The sequence below is a fragment of the Mauremys mutica genome, chromosome 1 (genome assembly GCF_020497125.1).
Source record: "Mauremys mutica isolate MM-2020 ecotype Southern chromosome 1, ASM2049712v1, whole genome shotgun sequence".
Classification (NCBI taxonomy): Eukaryota; Metazoa; Chordata; order Testudines; family Geoemydidae; genus Mauremys; species Mauremys mutica.
Window position 1 is genome coordinate 88,238,751 of NC_059072.1, and position 25,336 is coordinate 88,264,086.

The 25,336-nt window shown below is 45.7% G+C and overlaps 1 protein-coding gene across 1 annotated transcript; it reads left to right on the top strand.

The window, feature by feature from the left end:
- The first annotated feature begins 281 nt into the window (after nucleotides 1-281).
- On the top strand, nucleotides 282-25,336 carry WDR91 (WD repeat domain 91). Its single transcript, XM_044982214.1, has 15 exons — nucleotides 282-486; nucleotides 5,540-5,719; nucleotides 6,595-6,802; nucleotides 8,731-8,813; nucleotides 10,394-10,521; nucleotides 13,183-13,360; nucleotides 13,639-13,797; nucleotides 15,824-16,023; nucleotides 16,393-16,543; nucleotides 18,657-18,751; nucleotides 19,653-19,821; nucleotides 20,799-20,907; nucleotides 22,395-22,507; nucleotides 23,938-24,135; nucleotides 24,787-25,336. Exons 1-15 carry the CDS (start codon nucleotides 364-366, stop codon nucleotides 24,949-24,951), a joined length of 2,259 nt encoding a protein of 752 aa, XP_044838149.1. The 5' UTR covers nucleotides 282-363; the 3' UTR covers nucleotides 24,952-25,336.

A 25,336-nucleotide genomic window follows, 5' to 3' on the forward strand; every position in this document is an offset into this window, starting at 1 on the left:
GGTCCCTCCAGCCCAGTATCCTGTCACCTCACAGCGGCTGGGGCCAGATGCTTCAGTGGGAAAGAACTGAACAGGGAAGTTATCAGCTGACACGTCGTGGCGCCGGGTGCCAGTTTTTGGCTCAGCCACCAGCCCCTCCCCCCAGGCTCCCATGGAGAAGGCGGCACGTGACAAGAGGAGAAGTAGGTGGGCGGAGCTTGAACGGGAGGGGCGGGGCGAAGCAAGGGGCGGGCGTAAGGGAGGAGGCGTGGCTACCCGGGGAGGGGCGGGGCCAGGCCGTGTAGTCCGGAGCCGCCGGTTCGCTGTAGCCTGGGCAGGTTCCTCTGCGCCGCCACCCGGCTGCCTGGGCGGCTCGGGGGCCTGATGGCGGCGGCCGCCGAGCGCACGGACGAGCTGGTGCGGGAGTATCTGCTGTTCCGCGGCTTCACCGGCGCCTTGAAGCAGCTGGATGCGGAGATCAAGGCGGACAGGGAGAAGGGCTTCCGGGTGAGGCCGCCTGGGGCTGGGGGCGCCCGGGGGAGCAGATGGGAAGGGGGCTGATGAGTGGGGCTGGCGCCTGAGAGCGGGCGGGGGCACGTTAGCTCCTGAATGTGGGACACCCAGCGTGCCCGCTGCCTGACCCTCTCGGTTTGGTGTGAGGTTAAATGCTTTGTAATAAATAACAATGTCTTAGCCATGTACCCTCTGTAGAGAGAGCGAGAGATGGGTGCAAGGTGTGGGTGTGTGTCAGGGGCAGCAGGGAATGCGAGTGAGGGGATGGGTGTCCCTGTGACCTACCACGAGGTGGGTTACATGAGTAATGAGTAGGCCAGACCCATGGCAATTTGCTGCTACTGTGGGATTGTGGCACTTGGGGAAGTTAGTGTTGGGAGATCATTATCTATTTTAGAGTTTTTAGCATCCATCACTGCAGTGCCTGAGTACTTCCTTGAGATGCTAGAGACGCATACATCAGCACAATGAGAGCCCTAATGGACTTTGTGGAGTCTTCTACTCTTCTTCACTCCCTGGTAGAGGTTCTGCTTAGGGAGTAAATTCTTTTATCATGATGCTGATTTTAGTGGAAATGCTTCCTTAAAGAGGGATGACTGAAGGGGTGTTAACTTCACCTTGACTTGTTCCTTGAAATATGTGTTAATTACTTATGCCAAATTCTGTTCCAGCTATGTATTTAGCAGTGACACTCTAAGGGTATGGCTACACTTACGGTTTGCAGCGCTTGGTCATCCAGCTGTGCAGGGCCAGCGCTGGTGTGTGGCCACACTCACAGCTACCAGCGCTGGTGTGTGGCCACATTTGTAGCATTTGCAGCGCTGTTGGGAGTGATGCATTATGGGCAGCTATCCCAGCGTTCAAGTGGCCACAACGTGCTTTTCAAAAGAGGGGGGTGAAGTGGGGTCTAGTGTGACAGGGAGCGGGGGGAGAGAGAGAGGGGATTTTTGGAGCCAACACTGTGTGTTTAGCTTCCTGCCTTGAAAAATCAGAACATGTTTCCGACCCCTTAGTCTTAACTCTTAATTGCAAACAGCCTGCAGCCAACACGACTCCCCGCTGTTTCATTCGCTCCCTGCCTGCCTCTCATTTGATTGTTTACAGCCAGGTACAGATGATCACAGCAAACAGGAGCTCTGTTTGTTTTTTAGATAAGCAGTAGCGGCAACGGAGCTCCGTGCGGAGCTCGTTCATAACAAAACAGAGAGGCTGCATAACAAAACAAAGAGAGTAATTTATAAAAGCATTCTGGGATACATCCTTATACCCTGGAGGCCAATCACAGCGCTGGTGTGTGGCCACACTTGATGACCAGCGCTGCAGCACCAGCGCTGGAATCCTTATTCCCCATGCTGAGTGAGGTGTACGGCCAGCGCTGCAGCCAGGGAGTTGCAGCGCTGGAAGTGCCCTGCAGGTGTGGCCACTTACTAATTGCAGCGCTGGTGGAGGCTTTCCAGCGCTGCAACTCGCCAGTGTAGCCATACCCTCAGGGTATGTCTTTACTAGCAAAACTGCAGCAGCGCTTTAATGTGGCTGGGTAGTTACGGCACCAGCACTGGGAGAGACCTTTTCCGGTGCTGTAAAAAAACACCCCCGCAAGGGGAGTAGCTACCAGCCTTGGTGCACTGTTTACACTGCCACTTTGCAGTGCTTAAATGTGCAGTGCTAAGGGGGGTGTTTTTTTTACACCCCGAGTGAGAAAGTTGCAGTGCTGTAAAGTAGCAGTGTAGACAAGGCCTAAGGCTACGTCTACACTAGCACTTTCATCGCTATAACTTATGTCGCTCAGGGGTGTGAAAAAAAACACTCCTCTGAATGACCTAAGTTACACCAACAAAAGCGCTGATATGGACATGCTATGTCAGCGGGAGACGCTCTCCCACCAACATAGCTATTGCTACTCGTTGGGGGTGGTGTAATTATGTCGATGGGAGAGCTCTGTCCCATTGCCATAGAGTGGCTACATGGGAGATCTTACAGCAGCACAGCTACATTGCTACTGCAGTGCCACTGTAAGATTGCTAGTGTAGACATGGCCTGAGTATGTTTCCCAGACCTGAAGAAGAGCTCTGTGTAAGCACAAAAGTTTTTGTCTGGCTTGGTCTATGCTAGCAAATTATGTTGGTATAACTGCGCCACTCAGAGCTGTGGAAAATCCACACTGACATATTTATACCAACCTAACCCATTGGCATAGCATCTTCACTAAGCACTACAGAGGCGCAGCTGCAGCGCTGTAAGTGTAGACAAGCCCTCTCACCAACAGAAGTTGGTCCAATAACAGGTGTTAGCTCACCCACCTGTCTCTCTAGTCTCCTTAAAGAGGAGGGTCTTGCGGTGTATCCTGAAGATCACTGGATTCTAGATTAGTCTGACTTCCTTTGGAAGCTTATTCCTATAGCTTATTCCTCTCTTCTGAGAACACTTTATCTCTAGCTACTGTGCAGTTCAGCTGGGGTTTTGTAAACTCTGTTGTTCCAGAGAGAGGTAACTGTTTTAGCAGGTCACAGGTGGAAATATGGTTGCTTATGTACCTAGGTCCTGACCTTTTAGGACTTTAAAGACCAAGGCTTTGAACTGCAACAGGAGTGAATTGGGAGCAAGCAGCGGGATCAGCGTCTGAAGCTGGCAAGCCAGTGGTGCTCTGTATCACTGAGGAGGTGGGCAGCCACATTTTGTCCATGGTTGACATTCATTCCCAGACATAGTACGTTACAATAATCTAGACTGGAGGTGTCATTTATGGATTGCTGTGGCCAAAGCCTTGTCGGGCAGATAGGAGCTGAGTTTCCTAGAAAGCTGTAGATGTCTGCCTATATTGCAATGCACTAACCCTTTGCGGAACACAATATTTTTCTGTGACAGGTGCTATAGAAATGCTGTTATAAACTGCAGCAAGGGAGGTTTAGGTTGGACGTTAGGAAAAAGTTCCTAACTGTCAGGGTGGTTAAACACCGGAATAAATTGCCTAGGGAGGTTGTGAAATCTCCATCTCTGGAGATATTTAAGAGTACGTTAGATAAATGTCTATCCGGGATGGTCTAGACTGTATTTGGTCCTGCCGTGAGGACAGGGGACTGGACTCGATGACCTCTCGAGGTCCCTTCCAGTCCTAGAATCTATGATTGATCCTTGTATTGCAATTGGAAGAGAATCTGTGGTTCCCAATAAATGCTTTGTAATCTAGATAATTTGATTTGCATGCAGGTAATAAATATATGCCCCACTTCCCCCCATCACTTTATCAGCTGTTTATGAGCTGACTGCTAGCTAGCTCATAGCTTCATAGTGAGCTGTGGTTGGAGACGGTACTAATATGACAAGGGACATAGGATTGGAAGGGACCTCCTGGGTCATTGAGTCCAGCCCCCTGCTATGCAAACCTGCCATGTAATCGAGATGGGCAGAAAGATCTGGAGGAGAATCGACAACTTTAACTTAAGCCATTCTTGTTCATGACGTTTTAACAAATTATTATTATTTTATGTGGACAATTTGGAAGCTTTAAGCATTAAATAGACCAGGGGTTCTCAAACTGGGGGTTGGGACCCCTCAGGGGGTCATGAGATTATTACATGCGGGGTTGTGAGCTGTCAGCCTCCACCCAAAACCCTGCTTTGCCTCCAGCATTATAATGGTGTTAAATATGAATTAAAAACACTTAAATATAAGGGGGGGGTCATACTCAGAGGCTTGCTATATAAAAGGGGTCACCAGTACAAAAGTTTGAGAACCACTGAGATACACAATATAGATATTTATGTAGAATTATACAGAACTGATCTCTGAAAACACAGTATTGGATACAGTCTCACTGTGATCCACAGGACTAAACATGCGCAGTTTCTGTGAATGCCAGTGAGTGTCTATCTTTCTTTGTCCGAGGCATAAGTGACACCGCAACCTTGTTCTAGGCCCTAAATCTAGATATTTTTATAGATGACCAGCTTTCTCTGCAACCAACTGTATAGCCATGTATAATAAAGTTATTGAATAAAATTAAAACCTCCTGCAGTAGGTGAAATCCAAGCATAAGGACCAGCAAGTAACTGTGATTGAAGTGTCACTATCCAGTTGCTTAAAAAAAAAGTGCAAAAAATAAAGTGATAATATCTGCTGGTGAAAAGTAAACGAGTGTAAGCAGGTTCAGTTACTGTGTTTTTGTAACCAGCATAGAATCTCTTTTTTGAATCTCATGTTGGCCATCAGAAATTAGCACACTGAAATCCTGGTCCTACGTCATTGTTCCACATCATTCAAGTGTCAGAAGCAATTTAGAAGGGACTGTCAACATAAGGCTCTTGTGTTGTAAACAAATGAGTTTCTATGCCAATGTTGCTAATATGCTAAGTCCGTGGTCCCCAAACTTTTTCTGTTGGGCCCCACTCCTTACTAGTAATGCAATCTATCCGAGGCTGGAAGCAGAGCCAAGGTCAGGGCTAGGGGCCGGAGTGGAGCTGGGGCTGGGTGGTGCTCCCTCCAAGCTACCTGAACATTCCTCTGCGCCCCTCCCAGGTGGGCATGCCCCACAGCTTGGCAACCTTTGTGCTAGGTGATTTAGAAGTGAAAGAAGGTTAAAAATATAGTTTACTTGATATGATGCTTTTTGTTCACTTTTTGCATTTTCCTTATCTTGGATAAATAAAGTTCGTTTCATTTTCAGGTTTTTGTATTTGTATTTCAAACTATAGGGGAATATTTTTGTTTAAAAATATTATCAATGAAATTTTAAAAAGTGTGGATGGCCATAGGTTTTATAAAAGCATGTATTTACAAAATGTGAACTTTGACCCAAAGATTGGCAGTATTTCTTCTACCTCCTCTGCAATTGAAAGATACTGTAGGTGGGAGAATGTTACTATAGAATTGAAAACATTTATCTATTTACTGGCTTAAATAGCTAATGCAAAAAAATTCTTTGATTCCAACCGTACTTTTGTAGTTACACAGCTTGATGCTTGAGGTTTAACTGTTCTTGTGTAAGTGGAACTGTCACATGACTGAAACTAACAAACGGACTTTTTTGGTTCCCCATTTCCTTCATCAGGTGGATAAAATAGTGGAACAGCTGCAGCAGTTTATTCAGAGTTATGATCTGGCTGCCCTTCGGGATTACTGGAATTATCTCGACCGGCGCCTTTTCAGTCGTTTGGAGGATGTATACCGGCCTACGGTGAACAAGCTGAAAACCAGTTTATTCCGCTACTACCTCGTCTACACTGTTCAGGTATTATATTAGTCCATTTGTTTTCAAGATTCTGCTTAAATGGTGTTCATGCAAATAAAAGGAGTAATTACCATATTTGACCTGATAACTCAGAGGCCCTGGTGTTTTGGCTCTAGTTGTGGAGGAGTTGAGTGAGGTCAGTAATGAGACAGTCAATGTGTAGAAGGGTTGGTTTTATTTATTACAAGCATCTCTGTGGCACCCATCACTATAGTGTCTGGGTGCTTTTTTCATGATTTAGGTTACAAGTGACGCTTCCCCTGTGACTCCATCTGACAACACCAGGAACTTTACCTCACTTGTGCATGAGGAACCTTGTCAGTAGGCTAAATGGATGATGGGAGGGTGGGGGATGTCAGAACCATCAACAAAGTCTTTGGGAGACCTCTTCCCTCCCAATCCAATCCCCTACTCTGGACACATGTTATGGCACAATCCTTCTGGTGAAAGAGCACTGGATGGGATTCTCTTTGGGTTCCATCAATTGTAGGTATAGGTATTGAGTAACTCGGGACATGCCCTTTGTTGCCCTAGGGGCTTAAGCCGTTAGACCTTGTCTAAACACACAAGCTGCACTGGTTTAACCCAAATCAATTTAATTAAATGGGTGTAAACCCAATCATGTGTAGGCAAGACCTTAGTGATGGTAACAAAGGAGATCTGATTCAGTGAATTTTATTTATTGTATGGATTTGAGATTCTTTAGACATGATAGTTTCCATTTTGTTTTGTGTTAACTTGAGTTGCCTTTCCACTCCTCTGTTTGATAGTGCGACTGGGTGTATGGTTTTGCTCTCTGTTCTGAGCTCAGGGTAACCATATTTCTTGTAGTAGAAGGAGATAAAAATTGTCACATTTTGCTTCATATGTTTCAGACAACCCGGAATGACAAGGCACAGGAGTTCTTTCTCAAGCAGGCCTCAGAACTCCAGAACCAAGTGGAGTGGAAAGATTGGTTTGTTTTGCCCTTCCTCCCCACCCCAGAGTCAAACCCTGCCTTTGCCACATATTTCTCACGACAGTGGGCAGACACATTCATCGTATCTCTGCACAACTTTCTTAGCGTCTTATTTCAGTGCATGCATATCCTTTTAGTTTCAGAAGAATACTTGCCGTTATGTAGCTAAGACTCATGCCCCCCTCAACTGGGTAAAAGTGATGTTCTGCTTATTACAGCAACACTGCCAAGAATCTAATGGCGCAGAATTCTTTAAATGCTGCCTTAAGACAGTTGCTAAGAGTGGAGGCTCAATAATAAATCCATATCTTTGGTGATCGTCAATGGATGTTGGAGAGATAATTGATAGTTCATTAAACAAAATGATTTTATATTGAAGACTAGTGTTCTATTTGCAGGGCCAAACGTGGCCCTCGCATAAGTAACACCCACTTAGTCAGAGCTGAGTTTAGCCCAGTGTTAATGGCTGGGGCATAGTGACCACAGAACTACTGTGAGATGCAGGTTTTGTTCTTGAGCCCTTTTCCCTCATTTTCTGCACTAGCAGAGGTTGGCATTGCTGCAAGGTGATTCATGATGGCTCATTGGGAGCATGTACAACCCTCTGCTCATGTCGCTTTGGTTTTTTTTGGGGGGGGGGTTCCATCCACTCCTTTTCCAGTGTAAAGAAGACTGTCATGTCGTCAAGCTGAGGGCAGTTTTACATAGAAGGAAAAAAATGATAGTTGAGATGTTACATGCTTGTTCTTGTACGTCACCTTCCAATTTGTATATTAAGTTTTCAGAGTCATAGCCGTGTTAGTCTGTATCAGCAAAAAGAACGAGGAGTACTTGTGGCACCTGTGAGTAACAGTAGGGGGAAAAAATTCCTATTTCCCCATGCTAATTTCCCCCCTACTGTTGTTCACACCTTCTTGTCAACTGTTGGAAATGGGCCATCCTGATTATCACTACAAATTTTTTTTTCTCCTGCTGATAATAGCCCACCTTAACTGATTACTCTAGTTATAGGTAGGATGGCAACAACCATTTTTTTTCATGTCCTCTGTGTATATATATCTTCCTACTGTATTTTCCACTGCATGCATCCGATTAAGTGGGTTTTAGCCCACGAAAGCTTATGCTCAAATAAATTGGTTAGTCTCGAAGGTGCCACAAGTACTCCTGTTCTTTTTATATTAACAGTGTGTCTCTTTGCATAACAGTTCTGTGGGGGGATGGAGAAGAGGCTGCAGGACTGAGGGGTTCTATTAAAAACAACTCTTGGCCATCATTTTAAGAATATTCCAAGCAAATATCCACATTTAAATCAAGACCATTTTTGGTTTTGGAAAACAGCTCTTTAAACTGTTCCAGGAGACGCCCTCAGTCTGGAAAGAAACCACTGAAACTCCTACAAGATGTTAGGGCCTGTGTGCATGGGATTAAGACCCTGAACAAATGAATAGATGTGCAAAGAGTAGGTCTTTCCCCATAATGAAACTAGAAATGCCTATTGGATCTTGGTCTAGGCACAGCCTTGCTATATTTTCTGGAAAAGCTAAGCATCATGGGAGAGAAGGTAAACACAGTTCACAAGCTGCAGTCCCAATCCCCCTTCATAGAGTGATGAGAAGGTTTGCCTTGTGCCAGAGTTGGAAGAGCTGGCTTCTTTTTCTAGCTCTGCCATACACTTATTTGAGCCAGTGAAAGTCACTTAACCTCATTGGCTCTCCATTTCCCATCAAAAAAAGGGAATAATACTACTACTAGTTTGCATAGGTTTTGAGAGATTAATTCTTTAGTTTTTTTTTTAAAAACACCTGCAGATCCCCAGACAGAGAAGTACATTTTGCAGAAGTACAAAGTAGGTGTAGTTGAATAGGCCACAAGCCCATTAACAATCCATGATTTTACCCATGTTTGCTCTAAGGACTAGCACACTTGCTCTGTCTACCACTTGCCTATCAGGCAAAACCCACACGAGTTCTGTGCATTAACTTATGTGGAAATGTCTCCGCTAAATAGGATGTGCAAATACTGTTGTCTTGGGTTTCTCTTTAACCTTCCTTACCTGTCCCAGTAATCTTGAACTTTGATGCCGAATGTCAGAGGAGCGCTCTCCTACAGGAAGAAAATGATATTTTGCGTCAAAAGGTCAGAGGGGTGTGTGTGTGTGTGTGTATTGTATTTAACAGGATGCCAAAATCAGAGACATAAATGTATTATTTTGAGGTGGGTTAATGGACTCTTGCTGCTTTTGTTCTACTGTTGCTTCAGTTTAACTTTTCTTCTTGTTGACAAGATTCTGGTTTTCAAAAGATTTATTCAGGCTTTGTCTATCTGAGAAAGTTGTGCCAGTTTTCATTTTTTTTTTTTAAACATTAGTTTAGTTAAACCATTGCAAGCCCTTATGTGAGTACTGTTATTTTGGCTTAAGAATGTCTTATTTTGGGTTGGCTTAAACCTGTTCCCAGTCAATTTAAGCAAAACTGAAGTAAGTGTCCACATAGCCTTTTGCACCAGTTCAGCCAAACTGGTTTAAAATCACACCTTAAGTTAAACCTTTCTTGTGTTGCAAGATTTTAGTTCCCCAAATGTGCTAAATAAAACTAGTTTTTTAAAGGAACACTAGGAGTTTAAGCTCCAAACTTTACCTTCTGCCTCACAAAAGCTTTATGATCAGATGTTCCACTTCCTGATGTGCATATCCTGTTTTACTGGAAGCTGATCTACTGTGTTGTTTGCTTGTCTTAAGTTTCCGAAGGATGCCAAACATTGTTGTCTTTGACACTGCTGTTTATCTGCCATTACTGGGGAAAGGAAGGCCTGTGTCTATGCACAGTACAAGGGCTGAAAACCTTTACTGTTAGGAATCTATGAAGATGGCTAGTGCATGTGCAGGGAGTAATAGAGGTGTTTTTCCAATTTGATATCTAAAAATTCATACTATCTTGCACATCTTTTGTCAGCCAAACTGAAGCTGTCTTTTATCCTTGCCATGTTACTTGGCTTTGTTTGTAGATTGAATTAGTGTCAACTTTCAAATTGTACTTAGTAAAACCATACTCCTTTCTCTCCCCACCCCCTTATTTCTGGCTTGGGATATTAGTTCAAATTAGAAAGGGGACAGCTTAAATCTTTTTTTTTTTTTTTAAGCATGGATTTGCATTTTTTGTGAATAAATGGCAGCTTTCCTTTGAAATCTGAGGAACAAGAAGTGAATCTGGATCGCTCTGATTTCACTGTCCAAGCTGAGTGAAGTACGATAAGTGTGATAAGAAAACTAGACTCCTAAGATCCCTTCTTTTTCAGTCACTTAGGATGTTACTACGTAATAGGTGAGAAATTAAATATGATTTTTATCTATGTCCCTCTTCTACCTGAAAAACCAGAAGCCTCATGAAGTACTGGCTCACTCTAGCTAGTTTGTTTTCATAGCTCTTCGTGGCAGAGGGGAAAAGCGACACTAGAACAGCTGCTTGTGGAGAAAAGTGAGAGGTTTTAGCAGGCAGTGCTTTCATGTGCACAAACCATTGATTGTTCTCTGCTGCTCTGAATAATTATTCAACATTGAGCCAGTCAGAACAACTCCACTTTTTTCTACAACCTACTAGAGTTGTTGGACTAGCGCTGCTGGGCTAAGAAATGGCACATGATGTTGATGTTGCTTGTCATTGACATGGAGGGGAATCCAGTGAAACCTCAACTAACGCTGCTCTGTTCCCTTGTTGTAGCTCTTTGCCTTGCAGGCTGAGACCTACCGAATGAAGAAAGAGGAGCTGCAGCAGGAGGAGGAGTCAGTTGTTCACCACAGACTGCCTGCTTATGTGTCCAACATGGATCGATTGGGAGACTCTGAGCTGTGAGTGTCTCGCTAGGGTCAGGCAGCTGCAGGGGATGACAGCCTTTTAAACTTTTGTTTGTGCTTTGGTGCTGTGATAAGAGCCCTTTCTCTCCTTTCTGCACCTAGCGTGTGGAGTGATGAGATTTCATATATAATCCCCCTTGGGTAGGATTTCATCTCTCAGAAATGAATTGTGTGACGCAATGGATTCTCTCTCCTGTTCTTCCCTTTTGGTGGGGGCCCATTATTCTGTGTCCCTGTCAGAGCTCTGATATTCCCATGCCAGCAGCCATTTTGCCTTTAAATTATAAAAATGATTTTTCTATAGTCACGGTCCAAAACCACATCTTACCTCAGTGATACTATACTGTTTTGGACCATGACTATAGTCTCTGAGGGGTGGAGTTCCTGCCTCACATCTACCTATCTTGCTAGCTGGGGACACCCTTTGTCACCTGCCTATAATATGAATGCTGTTCCTAAGTGACTTAGGTTGCTGTTGAGCAAGAAGTAGTGTGTTATGCGAAGAAGGGGAAAAAAAACAAGAACTAGGGGTGACCCAATGAAATTAATAGGTAGCAGGTTTAAAACAAACAAAAGAAAGTATTTCTTCACACAACGCACAGTCAACCTGAGGAATCCTTGCCAGAGGATGTTGTGAAGGTCAAGACTATATAATAAGATTCAAAACAGAACTAGATAAGGTAATTGAGGATAGGTCCATCAATGACTGATAGCCAAGATGGGTAGGGATGTTGTCCCTAGCTTCTGTTGTCAGAAGCTGGGAATGGGCTTCAGAGGATGGATCACTTGATGATTACCGGTTCTGTTCATTCTCTCTGAAGCACCTGGCATTGGCCACGGTTGGAACACTGGATACTGGGCTAGATGGACCTTTAGTGTGACCCAATATGGCTGTTCTTGTGTTCTTAAGACACTTCCCTGCTGCAAGGGGGTGACCTCACTGCCTTACAGTTCTTGCAGCACTTGCTCACGTGAGCAAAAGGCTCTGTTCCGCGCTGCAGAGTGACACTCGGAACCACCAGACCAATGAGCTGGCTCCAGAAATGCTACTTTAAAGTGTGTGCCTGTTGCCCAGTCTGAAACTAGTTAGCCCTAGTGGAAATTATGGCTATGCGGACGTGTATTGAATTAAACTCTTATGTTTTTTTGTGAGGCCAAATCTTCAAACTTTAATTCAGTTTGCATGTTTACATTTTACAAGATTGTCCTAGGAACATGCATTTGGCACAAGAGCTATTTATTAATATTACTGGGACTTTCCCTGCGTCTATTTTATTTGAGTTGAGGCACTGCAGAGTTGAGCGAATCCTTAATGCTGCTGGCAATGATCTAAACAAAGCTGTGTAGTTTTTGAGTGCATGCACAGAAAAGGAGCTTTCAACTGCTTAGAGCTTCATTTTTGAGCTTATCAAGCTAAAAGATTTTGAGGCCATAATAGAAGATCATTATGATCCTATAGTCTGTCATCCTGCATAACACAAGCCATAGACTTTTATCCAGAGATTGATGCGTTGAGTACTGAGCCACATGGAAAGTTTTAAAGTTCAGTGTATTTAAGGAAAATAAAGGGGCAAAAAAAGGAAAAATATTTTCCCAGTGTTGCTTTTGTGTATCTGTATGAGGAAAAAGTGACAGCATCCTTGGCTTTTATTGTCTGCACAACTCAAATGACTAAAGTGATTTTGGTCACTCTTTCCTCTAGAACAAATATACAGGCTTTGGGTTGAGACCAAGCATGGAAATTGCAGCCTGCAACTGAATGAGTTGAAATGGCTGGAATGGAAGTATTGTGTCATTAACTATAAACACTGCTATGGGTACGGGTTCTTGAAGTTAGGCACTTGGAAATGGTACAGCATCTTGAGCTTCCTCTTTTAATGCTGTGTCTCTGGCAAGTGGGTGTATGGGAGTGGAGATGCTTTGGAACACTGAGGCCTAAACGTCAATAATCTTTTTGGTGCCTGATTTGAGGCCTATGCTTCCGAACTGCTGAACATCAGTAAGTGCTGGTGAAGTCAGTTGGAATTGGGGGTGCTCAGCACTGCTGGGAAGGTCCACTGATGTCTCACATTGGGAATCCAAGATTAGTGGGCACTTCTGAAAACTTTACCCTTAGTGTTTCCAAGAGTCTCTCAAGTACCTGATTGGAATCTTCTTAAAGGTTTCCCCCAGCCCTGACCTCCATAAAAACACCTCCATAAAAGCCTAACATGGGCACAGTGCCTCCCAGGGTCTTTGAAAGGCAGCTTTAGTTTGTTGGCTGAATTCTGAATGAATTCCCATGGGCTGAGAGTGTTGACACGGTGAGTGTTTGTTTTGTTTTTAAAACCTGATTTTAGCACAGGGTGGTTCAGTCGCTGGGTAACAAATCTCTGTGTTTTGGAAACTAGAAGGTAATAGGTAATAATTGGAGATATACCAATCTCCTAGAACTGGAAGGGACCTCGAAAGGTCATCGAGTCCAGCCCCCTGCCTTCACTAGCAGGACCAATTTTTGCCCCAGATCCCTAAGTAGCCTCCTCAAGGATTGAACTCACAACCCTGGGTTTAGCAGGCCAATGCTCAAACCACTCCTTAGTTATTAGACCTCTGTCCAGGTTGGTGCTCTGGTTACACCCCTTTCAGGTGTCTCTTATTTTTATTTTTTTAAACCAGTGATATGACACGCAGCCAGAGGAGCACCGCACACTCCCTTCAATCCCGAGGGGGCTTCCTATCCTCTCTGCTCTCTCAGGGTAAGAAGGGCCCTTCTAGACCAGCTCTGACGACTGGCGTCTCCCCAACGCAGGCTGGTGGGATATTGTTAGGGAAGAAAGAACCATCAAACCATCAGGTAATTCTCCAGTGGGTTCATTGTAAGATGATGCTTGAATAGCCAAGGAGCTATCCTGTGCCACCTCTGCTATTGGCTTATCCTTGAACCTGGAAAACCCCTCCTGCTATCTACCATCTTGTTCTCATCTGGATCCTGGGACTGAATGTCAGTCATTCTAGTGCTGCATTGGTCCTGAGAGCAGCTGGTATTTTGCCTTCCGTTTTGCTTTTTGTTCAAAGGTCTGGCACAGACATTAACAGGGCTCAGGTTTTACAGATCTTCTCTTTGCCTTCCAGAGCACCAAAGGAAAGGAGGTGGCAACAGGCTGCAAGGATGTAAAGAGTCACTTCCCTGGGCTGACAGCCAGTGAGCCTAGCTCAGTACCGCAGCGTCAGAGGCGTCTGCAGGATCATGGGAAAGAAAGAAAGGAGCTTTTATCGAAAGTAACTTCCCAGGTATTTGGAGATATCACCGGTGGTCTTGGCACTGTACTGGTGTACAGTGCAGTAGAACTTAGTAAGGCAGATGCACGTTTTTTTGTAAAATCCCTAGCCTGATGTTCTAATGCTGCTCAGCTATATGAAAGGTCAGTTATTCTAGCTAATCGGTTACTCTTTTCCCATTCTTAGAATATTTCTGCAGATTCCTAGTAGAATAGAAGAGGGATCTGGGTGTAAAGCAGGAGTTAGAAGAGTTGTCTCTCCTGTCTTCCCACCTCTTCCCCTGTCCCCACCATTTTCAGTGGGCCCCAGCTCTGCATCTTCAAATGCATGATGTTTAGTTCTGATCTCACTTTATCAGCAGTGATACCTAGTGACAAGACCTCAGTGCAAGCTGGTGACTAGCTGTCAGCCAGAATTTAAATCCCGATCTTTAAAAAGGGGTGCAGTCCCAGAGAAGCTAGCAGCTCTGAGTCCAGTGACGACGCTTTCTTCACTGTAACAGCCTGGGCTGTGGAGAACAGTTTGACAGGTTTTCCTGGGAAGAAATGTAAGGCCTCAAGCCTTTGCCCGTAAGAGTGAGCAACATCTCGTGTACAGAAGAGTGGATTTGCTGTGGGTAGGCAGGTTGCAGAACAGGAGCCACTCGGTGAAAAGCTACATTTTAGGCTTTAGAAAACCTGTAGGTCAGTAGTGCCACATAAAACAGCCTTGTGTTATTGATGCAAAACCCACTGTAAAAGGGACATGACAGCAGCTTCTTGTATCTGCTTATCTCCGAGAGCCTGACTTGAAGGCCCTTATGAAGACATGGTAGGGACAGCGGTGCTTATCAGCCCTTCCAAGTGGCACTTCGTTGGGCGAGGTGGCACTGCCAGATCCTCCAGATCACAATGCGAACCTGGCAGTACTGGATACACCTCCGCTGGCTTCTCAACAAGTTTTTCTCTGGCCTCCCTATTTTCCCTGGCTTTGTTTTGCTGTCAGGAAGCTGGTTGCTTTAGGTATAATGTGTTCTTGATGCGCTTGGGTAAAAAGGAAAGGTGATGCTGTGTTTTTTCACAGGCGTTCAGTGGTGTTCCCTTCCAAGCTAACATGAACAAGGGTGACATTCTGAGGTTTCTGTTTCACAAGCGCTTTGCAGCCACAGGACTGCAGATGGGAATTGATTCTCTCCTGTTGCCCAGAGCAGGCCAATAGTATAAAGGCAAAAAAATCCCCAATTACACTTTTGAATATCTTGACCTCTCCAGATAATGTTGTAACAAGATGCTGTCCCCAGGTATCTCCAGCTCTGCTGCTTTCCATCTCTTGTCATGAGAGGAAGGGTGGCCTTGGGGGACTCTGGATACCTTTGTTCAGTTCCTGACTGCCACAGACTTCTTGTGTGAATATAGGTGGATTGTTTAATTGCCATGCTTCCGTTCCCTGTCTGTAAAATGGGCGCAATATTCTTTCTCCTACCCTCTCTCTGTCTTGTCATCTTAGATTATAGGCTCTTTGGCTTTAAGTGTTTGTATTGTCCCCATATGTTCCCATCCGGGGGCTGCAATCTTGATTAGAACCTGCATACAATAATAAATCCAAATATAACCATGATCTGGATAACTAATAAAAATTGAGCTGGGCAGAACTGGGCGTGAAGAGGAACATGAGGTGACGTATCTGCATGGGTGTTTAAAACCTTCACAAACCTGTCTGGTTAATCTGCAACTTTGACAGGCTTTCACTAGAAAAATATCAGTTTAAAACAAGAACTCCAAGCCCTTTTTGTAAAAGCTCCCTGACACATGCCAGATGATATGCTCTTTTCTCAAGGGCAGTTGTAGAAAAGCACCAGAGTCGCATGCTGTGACTGTAATAATGCTGTTCTCGCCAAAAGAACCTCCTAGTTCTTGCAAAAGGATTTTAGCCACTGACCAGCAAATGTGCCTCTAGTAGTGCAGTTCCTTGGTTCTCTGGTTTGTCAGGATGGATGTGAGTCACTTAACCCAGTACTACTGCCTGGCTGTACTTTATATAGGGTTCTTTCCTTGCATAGGGGCAGTGTGTGGAGAAAAAGACTGAGATTGGTGCTACAGAGGCAGAAACCTCACCTGAGCTGCATACTGAGCAATCGGAAACCCTCACCAAAGCTTCCACATTCAGCACAGAGGCTGGAGGTGTCAGACAGGAGCAGCCATTCATTGTCCTGAGCCAGGAAGAATACGGAGAGCACCACTCCTCCATCATGCACTGCAGGTAGTGGGGGTGCTTTTCATGCAGTGGAGGTGTGATAGGATCATCAGCTCCTTGGGAGAGGGGTATAGGAGCTATTCCAAAGGTAGCATTTTGAGGTGGCTGGCATAGTGTCAGTGCCTTTGTTCCTGGGGGAATGCCAGTGATGCACAGGCGAATGAAATCCGTGGGAAAGCAGGAGGGTGTTAAAGGGCATTACGCTTAAAAATTCTGTTCACATTCTTGTACTGCACCTGGTATCTCAGCACCTTCAGTTAAATTGGTGCATGTCGCTCTAGCAAAGGAAGACTGTTGAACTATGTTTAGAGGGAGGCATTTCTAACCATGAGCGTAGGAAGGACCATGCTCGTTGATGTTTTCTTCTGTGCATAGGGTGGATTGCTCTGGGCGGAGGGTGGCCAGCTTGGACGTAGACGGGGTCATCAAGGTGTGGTCTTTTAATCCCATGATGCAGACCAAAGCTTCGTCTATTTCCAAATCTCCTCTGCTCTCTTTAGAATGGGCAACCAAACGGGACAGGCTGGTAAGTAGCACATCTACTTGTGTACTAGAGTTGCTACTGATGCCTAACAAATAGGGGTTACGCATCCATGGACATGTTCTGCTGTATATTGTATGGTATCCATGCTAACTGAACTTAAAATAAAATCCGGATAATGTCACATGTCAACGTATACATGGAGGAACAAAGAATGTAGGCCATACTTACAAGATTGGGGACTCTATCCTCGGAAGCAGTGACTCTGAAAAAGATTTGGGGCTTTTGGAATATTCAGCTCAACGTGAGCTCTGAGTGTATCACTGTGACCAAAAGGGTTAATGCAATGCTGCAGTGCATAAACAGGGGAATCTCAAGTAGGAGTAAAGAGGTTGTTTTACCTCTGTATCTGGCACTGGTGTAACCACAGCTGGAATATTGTGTCCCGTTCTGGTGCTGACGATTCAAGAAGGATGTTGATAAATTGGAGCGGGCTCAGAGAAGAGCCACGAGAATTATTAGAATCTTAGAAAACATGCCTTATAGTGATAGATTGTGCTCTTTGTTAAGCTAAATAGACTCAAAGAGAAGGTTAAAGGGTAACTTGTAAGTACTTATGGACTGTAATCATGGGGGGGGGGATATTTAATAATGGGCTCTTCAATGTAGCAGTTAAAGGTATAATATGAACCAATTCAGACTGGAAATGTGGCGTACATTTTTAATGCTGAGAGTAATTAACCATTGGAAGAATTTACCAAGGTGAATTCTCCATCACTGACCGTTTTTAAATCAAGATTGGATGTTCTCCTAGAAGATCTGCTCTAGGAATTACTTTGGGGCAGTTCCCTGGCCTGAGTTTTATATAGGAGGTCAGAGGAGATGATCACAAATGTCCCTTCTGGTCTTGGAATCTAAGACAGTGGAAGGGAGTTGTAAATTTAGGGGATGAAGATCAGAAACCTCTAGGAGCTGAAACAGGGGAGAGTGGATGTATATCTGGAACAACTGAGCAGAAATTCAATGCTGCCTGATGTAGTAGGTGGACTAAAGGACTGGAAGTTGGGGTGCTGGCTCCTGTTTCCTGACTTGCTGTGTGGCCTTGGCCAATTCAGTTATCCTCTTTCCAGAGTTGGGTGGATAACAGTTTTCTCACAGGGACGCTAAAGCTTATTTAATTTTCATTAAGTGGTTTGAGACTTTCAGAAAGGCCCTGTGGAAGTGAAGAGCACTACTCCTTATCCTGCTGGATAATAGGATAAGTCTTAATTTCTGTGCAGTCCATTTACCTGTAACTTTTATTGTCTGTGATTCTATGGGACACAGTAATGGGATTTTACATCATCCCAGTTGGGCAAAGTGGTTGGGAAATGGTCTTGTGACAGAGGAAAGTTTGCTAATATTAAAGAGTGGCTAATGTCTCGCTGCTAGGTCTGAAATGCTGTCCAATTAAAGCTAGTTCTGCTGTTTGGGTGTTTCACTTCCCTTGTTCTTACTGAGACTTTTCATGCAAATGCAATCTTTCTCGCTTAGAAGTCTTTCCTGCTTATTCCCCAACTGGTACTGTGGTCTGAAGATTTTTAAAAGTAATGGGTTGACACCCAGCGGGATTCAGCGGCATGAGAAGATTGTTGTTTTTTCTTAATAAAAGCAGGGACAGATGCATTAATATTGCTGATTATGTATAGACTTCTCCTTCCCCTGAACAAAAGGAGGCATCCCTGTCTCCCTAGCTTTCCCCCAAGAACGATGAATACTCATTCTGTTGGTTCCATGACCGTTTTTCCTTTATGCCAGATCTCTAATCTTAATCTGACACCATTTCTTCTTCCTCCCCACACTCCACCCTGCAGTGTATATCCTGCTTCTGGAAGATGACTTGTTCCTTCCCAGGGTCCTAACCTAGTCCTGTTTCCAAAGTGGCCACAAACTTACCCCTCTCACTAGCACCATGCTTTAGGGGCTTTCTAAGAGTATCCTCCCTTGGAATATAGCCAGTCCCCTGTGGACATCCTCAAGGGGATAGGATACTTTCTGCTGGATTGATATGTAGTTAGAGGTGAACGTTCTAAAGAGAAAACTTCCCGTGTGGTGGCTCAGGGACAGAGCCATCATCCTCAGTTCCTTACTTTCTGTCTCTCTCCCTCTTGGTTTCAAGCTGTTGCTGGGCAGCGGGGTTGGGACAGTTCGTCTCTATGACACCGAAGCCAAGAAGAATCTCTGTGAAATTAACATTGATGAAGACATGCCCAGGTAATCCTGAAAAGCTCTTGCATTCCTCTGTTTGTAGAAGAGTAGATGGGTTTTCAAAGTTTCTCCTGCATTCGTATGACTGTTACCCAGCCCCCATTTCCGAAGGCAGTCTCTGTCTGGTCCTGTGTGGAATAACTGTCTTGTGTAACAGGAATTGTTGCTGATGATTGATTCATTGCACACTACTTCTTGATAGCAACCTACTTCTAGTCCTCTGTAGAGCTTTTTTTCAGGATGCTTATTACATCTCAGAGCCATCACATAGATGTCTGCCAGGAAGATGGACACAGCATTGAAGTGACAAATCAACTCTGCCTGTGGTCTAGTCTAGCAGCAGACAAGCAGGACACTTATTATAATCCAAAGTGTTAGTGGGCTTTAATATCCCTAAATTGAGAAGTCTGACATCTTTTGTGCTACTTTTAATTAGTCCAGTATGAATTGCCTTTAACTAGTACTAGCCCTGGTGGCCACCCCATTCTGCCATGACTAATGCACAGCACTCTAAATTATGTTCTTTATGCACGACATCAAGTTCTGTCCCAACACAGAAATAACCCCCTTCTCCAGTGGGTGAGCAGATGCTGCAGAAGGCATGTTAATGTGTGTGCATTCTGGCTAGCAGCACCAAACCCCCTCAGCACAGATTGTTTTTGCTAGCAGCAAGAATTGTCTTGGGTTGGGGGCATGGTGTGGTTGCCATGTCAGGTTGTCATGAGACACATAGGTCCTAACCCTGCATGGCTGCCTGCTGCTCTGAAGGCCTTGCCAAAACAGCCTTTCTGGGTGGGGATTTCTACCTGGGTGAGGGGGGGAGCTAGGAGTGGTGCCCACTCCAGGCTCCCTCTCTGGATTTCTTATCCAGAGGGACCAAGCTGACGGTGGGTGCTGTGTATTTCAGGATCCTCTCACTTGCGTGCAGCCCAAGTGGTGCCTCCTTTGTCTGTTCTGCTGCAGCACCAAGTCTGATCACCCAGCTGGACCTCGCAGCTGCTGATACTGGAGGGAGAGGCATGAACCAAGTTCCAGGGAAGCTGCTTCTGTGGGACACTAAAACCATGAAGCAGCAGGTATTGTCTCATGTCTTCACGCCTTGAATCTGCTCACTAAGAACAAGGAAGCATTTTTTTTCTCCTAGCCCCCTCTTTAATGAGCAATCTCACTCTCCTCTACTTCCCAAATAAAACCACAACTGGGTGGGTAACCAGGCTTATTTTTGAGGGTTCCTTCAGAATACCCCAGCCCCTTGTTTTCTTCTTTTCCCCAGCCCTTGTGAGGGCTTGTATGGTTGAATGTTGCTTTCTTCAGCCTCCATTGTCCCAATCGGAGTCAGGTTGCTCCTGCCACCCCCCATGCTGCCTGGTTAGCGTGTGAGGGACATGTTCAAGGTTCATGTTCTCCACTTAGCACTGATGCTGAGGTAGCTCAGCAAACCACAGTCTTGTGAATGCTCAGTGCACAGCCTTGGCCGGTTGTGTTGGTCATCAGGCTGAACATAAAGGGATCAACATACAATGAATCATTCCTTTTATTTCCAAAGTGCTGTAGCATCTGGGTGCTTTTATTGACATATTTGTGTAAGGGAAGCTTCCCAGAGGGGATATAGCTCTCTTGGCTTATCTGCTTCCTAGCTTTTTATATGGAAGGGTAAGACTCAAAGGGGAGTCATGGGTCCTGTCATCCTGCCCCTGTGACCAGTCTGAGCAGGCTATGCTCAGACTCTGTCTAATAACTGACAGAAGTTAGTTCCACAGACTTGGAGCCATGACCAAGAAAGCTCTGACTCAGCCAAGCTGAACAGTTGGTTCTGTCAGCTAACACGTTCTGATGAAATGCAGCTACCATCCTGGGGTGCAGTTAGAGGCGGTCATGGGGTGCGAAGGTAGGGTGAAAGTGAGGGGGTGGAATTCCAGATTGTGGAGGGAGGGCTGTCACTCTGAAGTCTGGCTAAACGAACTTGATACCTGAGTGGTATCTGCCCCATGGAAGAGGTTTGTAAGGACATAAGCACAGAGTGAAATCCACTAATGGTGACTTTACCTTTTAGCTCCAGTTTTCTCTTGAACCAGAGCCCATTGCCACAAACTGCACAGCCTTTAACCACAACGGCAACCTGTTGGTCACTGGAGCAGCAGATGGAATAATTCGTCTCTTTGGTAAGCAGGGGTCTCAGATGACAACTTTCTCCAGCCTTTCCTAGCTGAACTGTCCCCAGAGTACTCCTCAGCGCGATGAGGTACACCTGGGTAGTGCCGTGACTAAAGGCAGATGTGGCAGCCCCTTGTCTGGGAGCTATTGCTCAGGGCAAGCATGATTTATTGGAACCAGTTTTTAGTGGGGGAAGTTGGATGCTCCTTGAAATGCCGTAGAATCCTTCTCCTTCCCCTCCTGTCCCTAAGAACTGGAGGAAGCTCAGCTTAATCTCTCATCTGGAGAGTGGCACTTCAAGCAGTGCAGTTTACCCCTAACACAGTACCAAAATCACATTGGTGTGAGCCCAGGCTCTGGAGTAGGGCATGACCATCTGGGCCAAAGATGAGGACTGCCAGCTGAGTTGTTCTCTCCCCTTCCCATCAGCTGTTCCCAGTTCATTCTCTCCGTATGCTTTAGCCTATACCTGTGAATGGAAGCCCCCCACCCTGCTCAGTGTTCTGTCCTCTGTCAGCACTGGACTTGCACTTGCCTTGCAAAGCCTTCTGACTGATATGCTGAGAGACCGTGCTAATGCTAGGCAGAAATGGGGATCCTAGAATGATGGAAAAGACCATTTACAAGGACCGAGCGCCATCGTCTTCTGAACGCACTGTGGCCTCTCTGAGGGAGCTCACTTGTTCTCTGGCTCAGTGTGGCTCTGCGTCAGGCCATCGGCACGCACAGTCTTCCTTCCCTGTCCAAATGAGTTTGGAGGTTAAAAAGGAAGGCAAAATTGCATCTGATGCTCTCAAGTGTCCTTAATCTAGTGACAAATTTGTGTAGACAGCCAGGTGGGCTGTTAGGGTAGGCTGCAGCTTTCCTCATTGCGCCTCACCCCTCCACAAGAGGTACACCTCTACCTCGATATAACGCTGTCCTCGGGAGCCAAAAAATCTTACCGCGTTATAAGTGAAACTGGGTTATATCGAATTTGATTTGATCTGCTGGAGTGCGCAGCCCCCCCCTCCGGAGCGCTGCTTTACCGTGTTATATCCGAATTCGTGTTATATCGGGGTAGAGGTGTAGTTCTACCTTTCTACGTGTTCCACTTCCCCTCCATGCTCCAGGGCAGAACCTTCCTCTAGCTGAAGGGAGGCATGTCCTGGCATGTTGAGCAATCCCGTCCAGCAGTACAGAGAAGCCATTGGGCTGCCATTGGCAGCCTCTCCCTTCATCTGGTGATGCTCTGCGCAATGGGTGTACAGCCCTGTAAAGCCAGAGGAAGTGTGCGTGGATACCGGGCCTTTGTGGATAATAGAAGAACAATACATGTGAGGGATCCTGGAGGTGCAGTGGGGTGGGTGGAAGGGAAATTGGCATGGCTGGAGAATGGGGGACTGCATGGTGGGCGGAGGGAAGGCACAAGATACCCTGCCTTCAATTTTAAGAGCCCTTTCTCTGTTTCCCACCTCTGTGCATAGTGACTGTTCAGTGACTGCTCTCCCCTCAGATATGCAGCAGCATGAGTGTGCTCTGAGCTGGACGGCACATGATGGGGAGGTCTACTCTGTCGAATTCAGCTATGATGAAAACACAGTTTACAGCATAGGAGAAGATGGGAAGGTAGGCTCTGTGCGACCTCACAGCGAGGAGAAGGTAGCAAGATCCTAGACTGGTGTGGTAGTGACATGTTCTCCCTGCTCATCCGCTGTGTTGTCTTTGTACTGCGTCCTGCTCCTTCCTGCACAGCTAGATTGGACAGGCTCTTTATTGTGTATTGACAATTCCATCCCTGGGGCTGTTTCTCTAGGCAGGCAGGCCAATCCACAAGGGAGAAGGAGGTCAAGGGGGGAACACTTACTTCTGATGCACACTAGGAGCAGTTCCTAGTGGGTGCAAGCACAGTGATGCAAGTATTGTAATAAGGAGGTAGTGATGAGTGGTTTGAGGAGGGAGTAGTTGACCAACTGGAGAGAAGAGGTGGGTGAAGAGGTGTTCACCCCACTGTGTATTGAATGCATGCTGTGTGCCAGGTTGCTGTAAAGAGGTATAACACAGTCCTTGCCCCAAGGATTTTAAAATCTGATTTCAGTACCTTCCTACACTAAACCTGAATGTTTTCCCCAGCATGGAGAGCTCCTATCCCCCCTCCAGCCCCGCCTTGGAATACTCCTTTAATTGAGACTGGGTCAAAGATGGACAAGCGCTGATGCTTGTTGCTGTGCTGCTAAGAGAACCAACCAAACCCCATCTTCCTTTCAGTGTATATGTTAAATATCCAAGCAAGTCAGGTGGCTTTTGGGATGACTAACCCAGGGGAGACCCGAAGCTGGGAAGTGGCTTAGTCGCTGTATTTGGATTTATGAGACTAAAGATATTGGCTGCCCAGGCCTAAGGTACCGTCATAAACTGAGTGCGTCCGAACATTATTTAAAGCTACTAATAACCATAAATGGAGGCCAGCAACAGCCTGGACCATAGAACCACAATGGCTAGTTTAACCTTAAACTAAGAGGAAATGGACTGCCTCAAACTCAGGCCTGAAGCAGCGTTCCCCTGCCCAAGAGCCTTCATCAAGATAAGCCTTGTAACATGCCCTGAAGGGCAACGCATTGGCGGGGTGCCTGACCAATGCGGAGCGAGTTCCAGAGCCTGGGGCCCTCTGCAGAGAGCACCCTGCCAGCAGCTCCCTCTGTTGTATAATGAAGGGCTCCACTTAGAGCATCTGCATGGATCTCCGTTGTGGCAGCACGGCCCGGGGGAGAGGCAGGTTCCAGTGATGGCAATTACCTATTAAGACAACTTACCCTAGGGATGGGCTGGATTCCCCATCACTTGGGTGTCATTTTACAAGATCTGCTCCAGCTCAGCCAGAAATTAGGGGCTTGATAAAGGGATTGACTGGGTCAGATTCTGTGGGCTGTGTTATGCAGATAGAAACATTATGATTTAATCTGTTCTGGTCTTAAACTCTATGAATAGTACTGAACTCTGTGATACTTCTAGCATGAATCTATTTCACTGGAGACTTTTATCCCCTTTTGCTGTCCTAGTTTATTCAGTGGAATATTCACAAAAGTGGCTCAAAAGTGTCTGAGTACGTCCTTCCCATGGATGCCACAGGCCCCTTCGTGCTCTCAGGGTACAGTGGATATAAGCAAGTCCAGGTCCCGCGAGGAAGGCTCTTTGCTTTTGACTCAGAGGGAAATTACATGCTGACCTGTTCCTCCACTGGGGGCATCATCTACAAGGTAAGGGTATGAAAAACAATGGGGGAGATGTTGGAACTGATACAAACAAGCTTCCTTATCCAGAGGCTGAAATGCAGCCTTTTGCAAGAATCCGTTAGTGCTTTGAGCCAGTAAAGGGCCACCACCAACTTGTAGCTCAGGCTGGGCTCACTGGTAAGTCTGATGTTGTGGTGCATACACACTAACAGTGGTGCACAGCAGGTAGATTGTTTTGGTACAAAAGCCCCATCTGAAGCAGTTTTTCCATTCTGTAAATGCCTAGGAAGAATCCGATCTGTGCTGGATGGGCTACAGACTTCTACAGGCCCAGGGTAGCTTAGTGCCAAAGTCACAACCAAAGTTGCATTTTGCTGGCTAATTTTGCCCCTTTGCTCTACCTGATGTGCTCTGTGCGTGCTTTTGCTGGATTTAGTATGAATTTTCTTTTACTGGGTGCCTCTTTAAAGTGCGATAAGGAAGAAAAATGACCTTTTCCCTCCACATATCTGCTACCTAAAGCCCAAACTTGTCCCTAACACAACTGAAGGACATGGGCGTATTGGGGCTTCTGGGTTATGTCAGGCTTTAGATTCCCATTTGAGCAAGCTGCTTCTGCTGCAGAAGCCTGCTTTAATAAGTTCTTGTGATCTGTCTTCCCAACCCCTGTTGCAGCTGAACAGTGACGAGAAGATCCTGGAGAGCTGCCTCTCCCTGGGAGGACACAGAGCCCCAGTGGTCACCGTGGACTGGTGCACAGCCATGGATTGTGGGACTTGCCTCACTGCCTCAATGGATGGGAAGATCAAACTAACAACCTTACTTGCTCAGAAACCTTAAACTGAGCAGCACTGATAGGAAAGAACCAGATGTGTTATGAAATCCAGTGTTAACCGTAGGGGAACAAACTACATGGAAGAGAAGAAGGTGAATTACCTGGACCAAAACTTTTTTACAAACAGCAAACCACTGCAGATAGGAACCTGCAGCTACGGGAACACCAGCTGCACTGAAGAACTGACACTCTTAAGATGACCTGTTTTGGCAGCTGCAGAGCCTCAAGCACCACTTGGCTCTAAGTGGTTGGGGTAGGGCAGGTGGAGGTTACATGCAAATGTGTTAAAATGCAATTCAGCTTACAATGGCTCCAGCTGAAAATACCTGCGTGAAACTCTCAGTATTCTGTATGTAATCTTTTTCTTAAAATAAACTGTTCCCTTGCATT

Coding starts and splice junctions, on each gene's coding strand:
- WDR91 (XM_044982214.1), top strand. CDS start 364: ATGGCGGCGGCCGCCGAGCGCACGGACGAGCTGGTGCGGGAGTATCTG. Junction 13,361..13,638: donor AAGAACCATCAAACCATCAG/GTAATTCTCCAG, acceptor TTTGCCTTCCAG/AGCACCAAAGGAAAGGAGGT. Junction 13,798..15,823: donor TATCGAAAGTAACTTCCCAG/GTATTTGGAGAT, acceptor TTCCTTGCATAG/GGGCAGTGTGTGGAGAAAAA.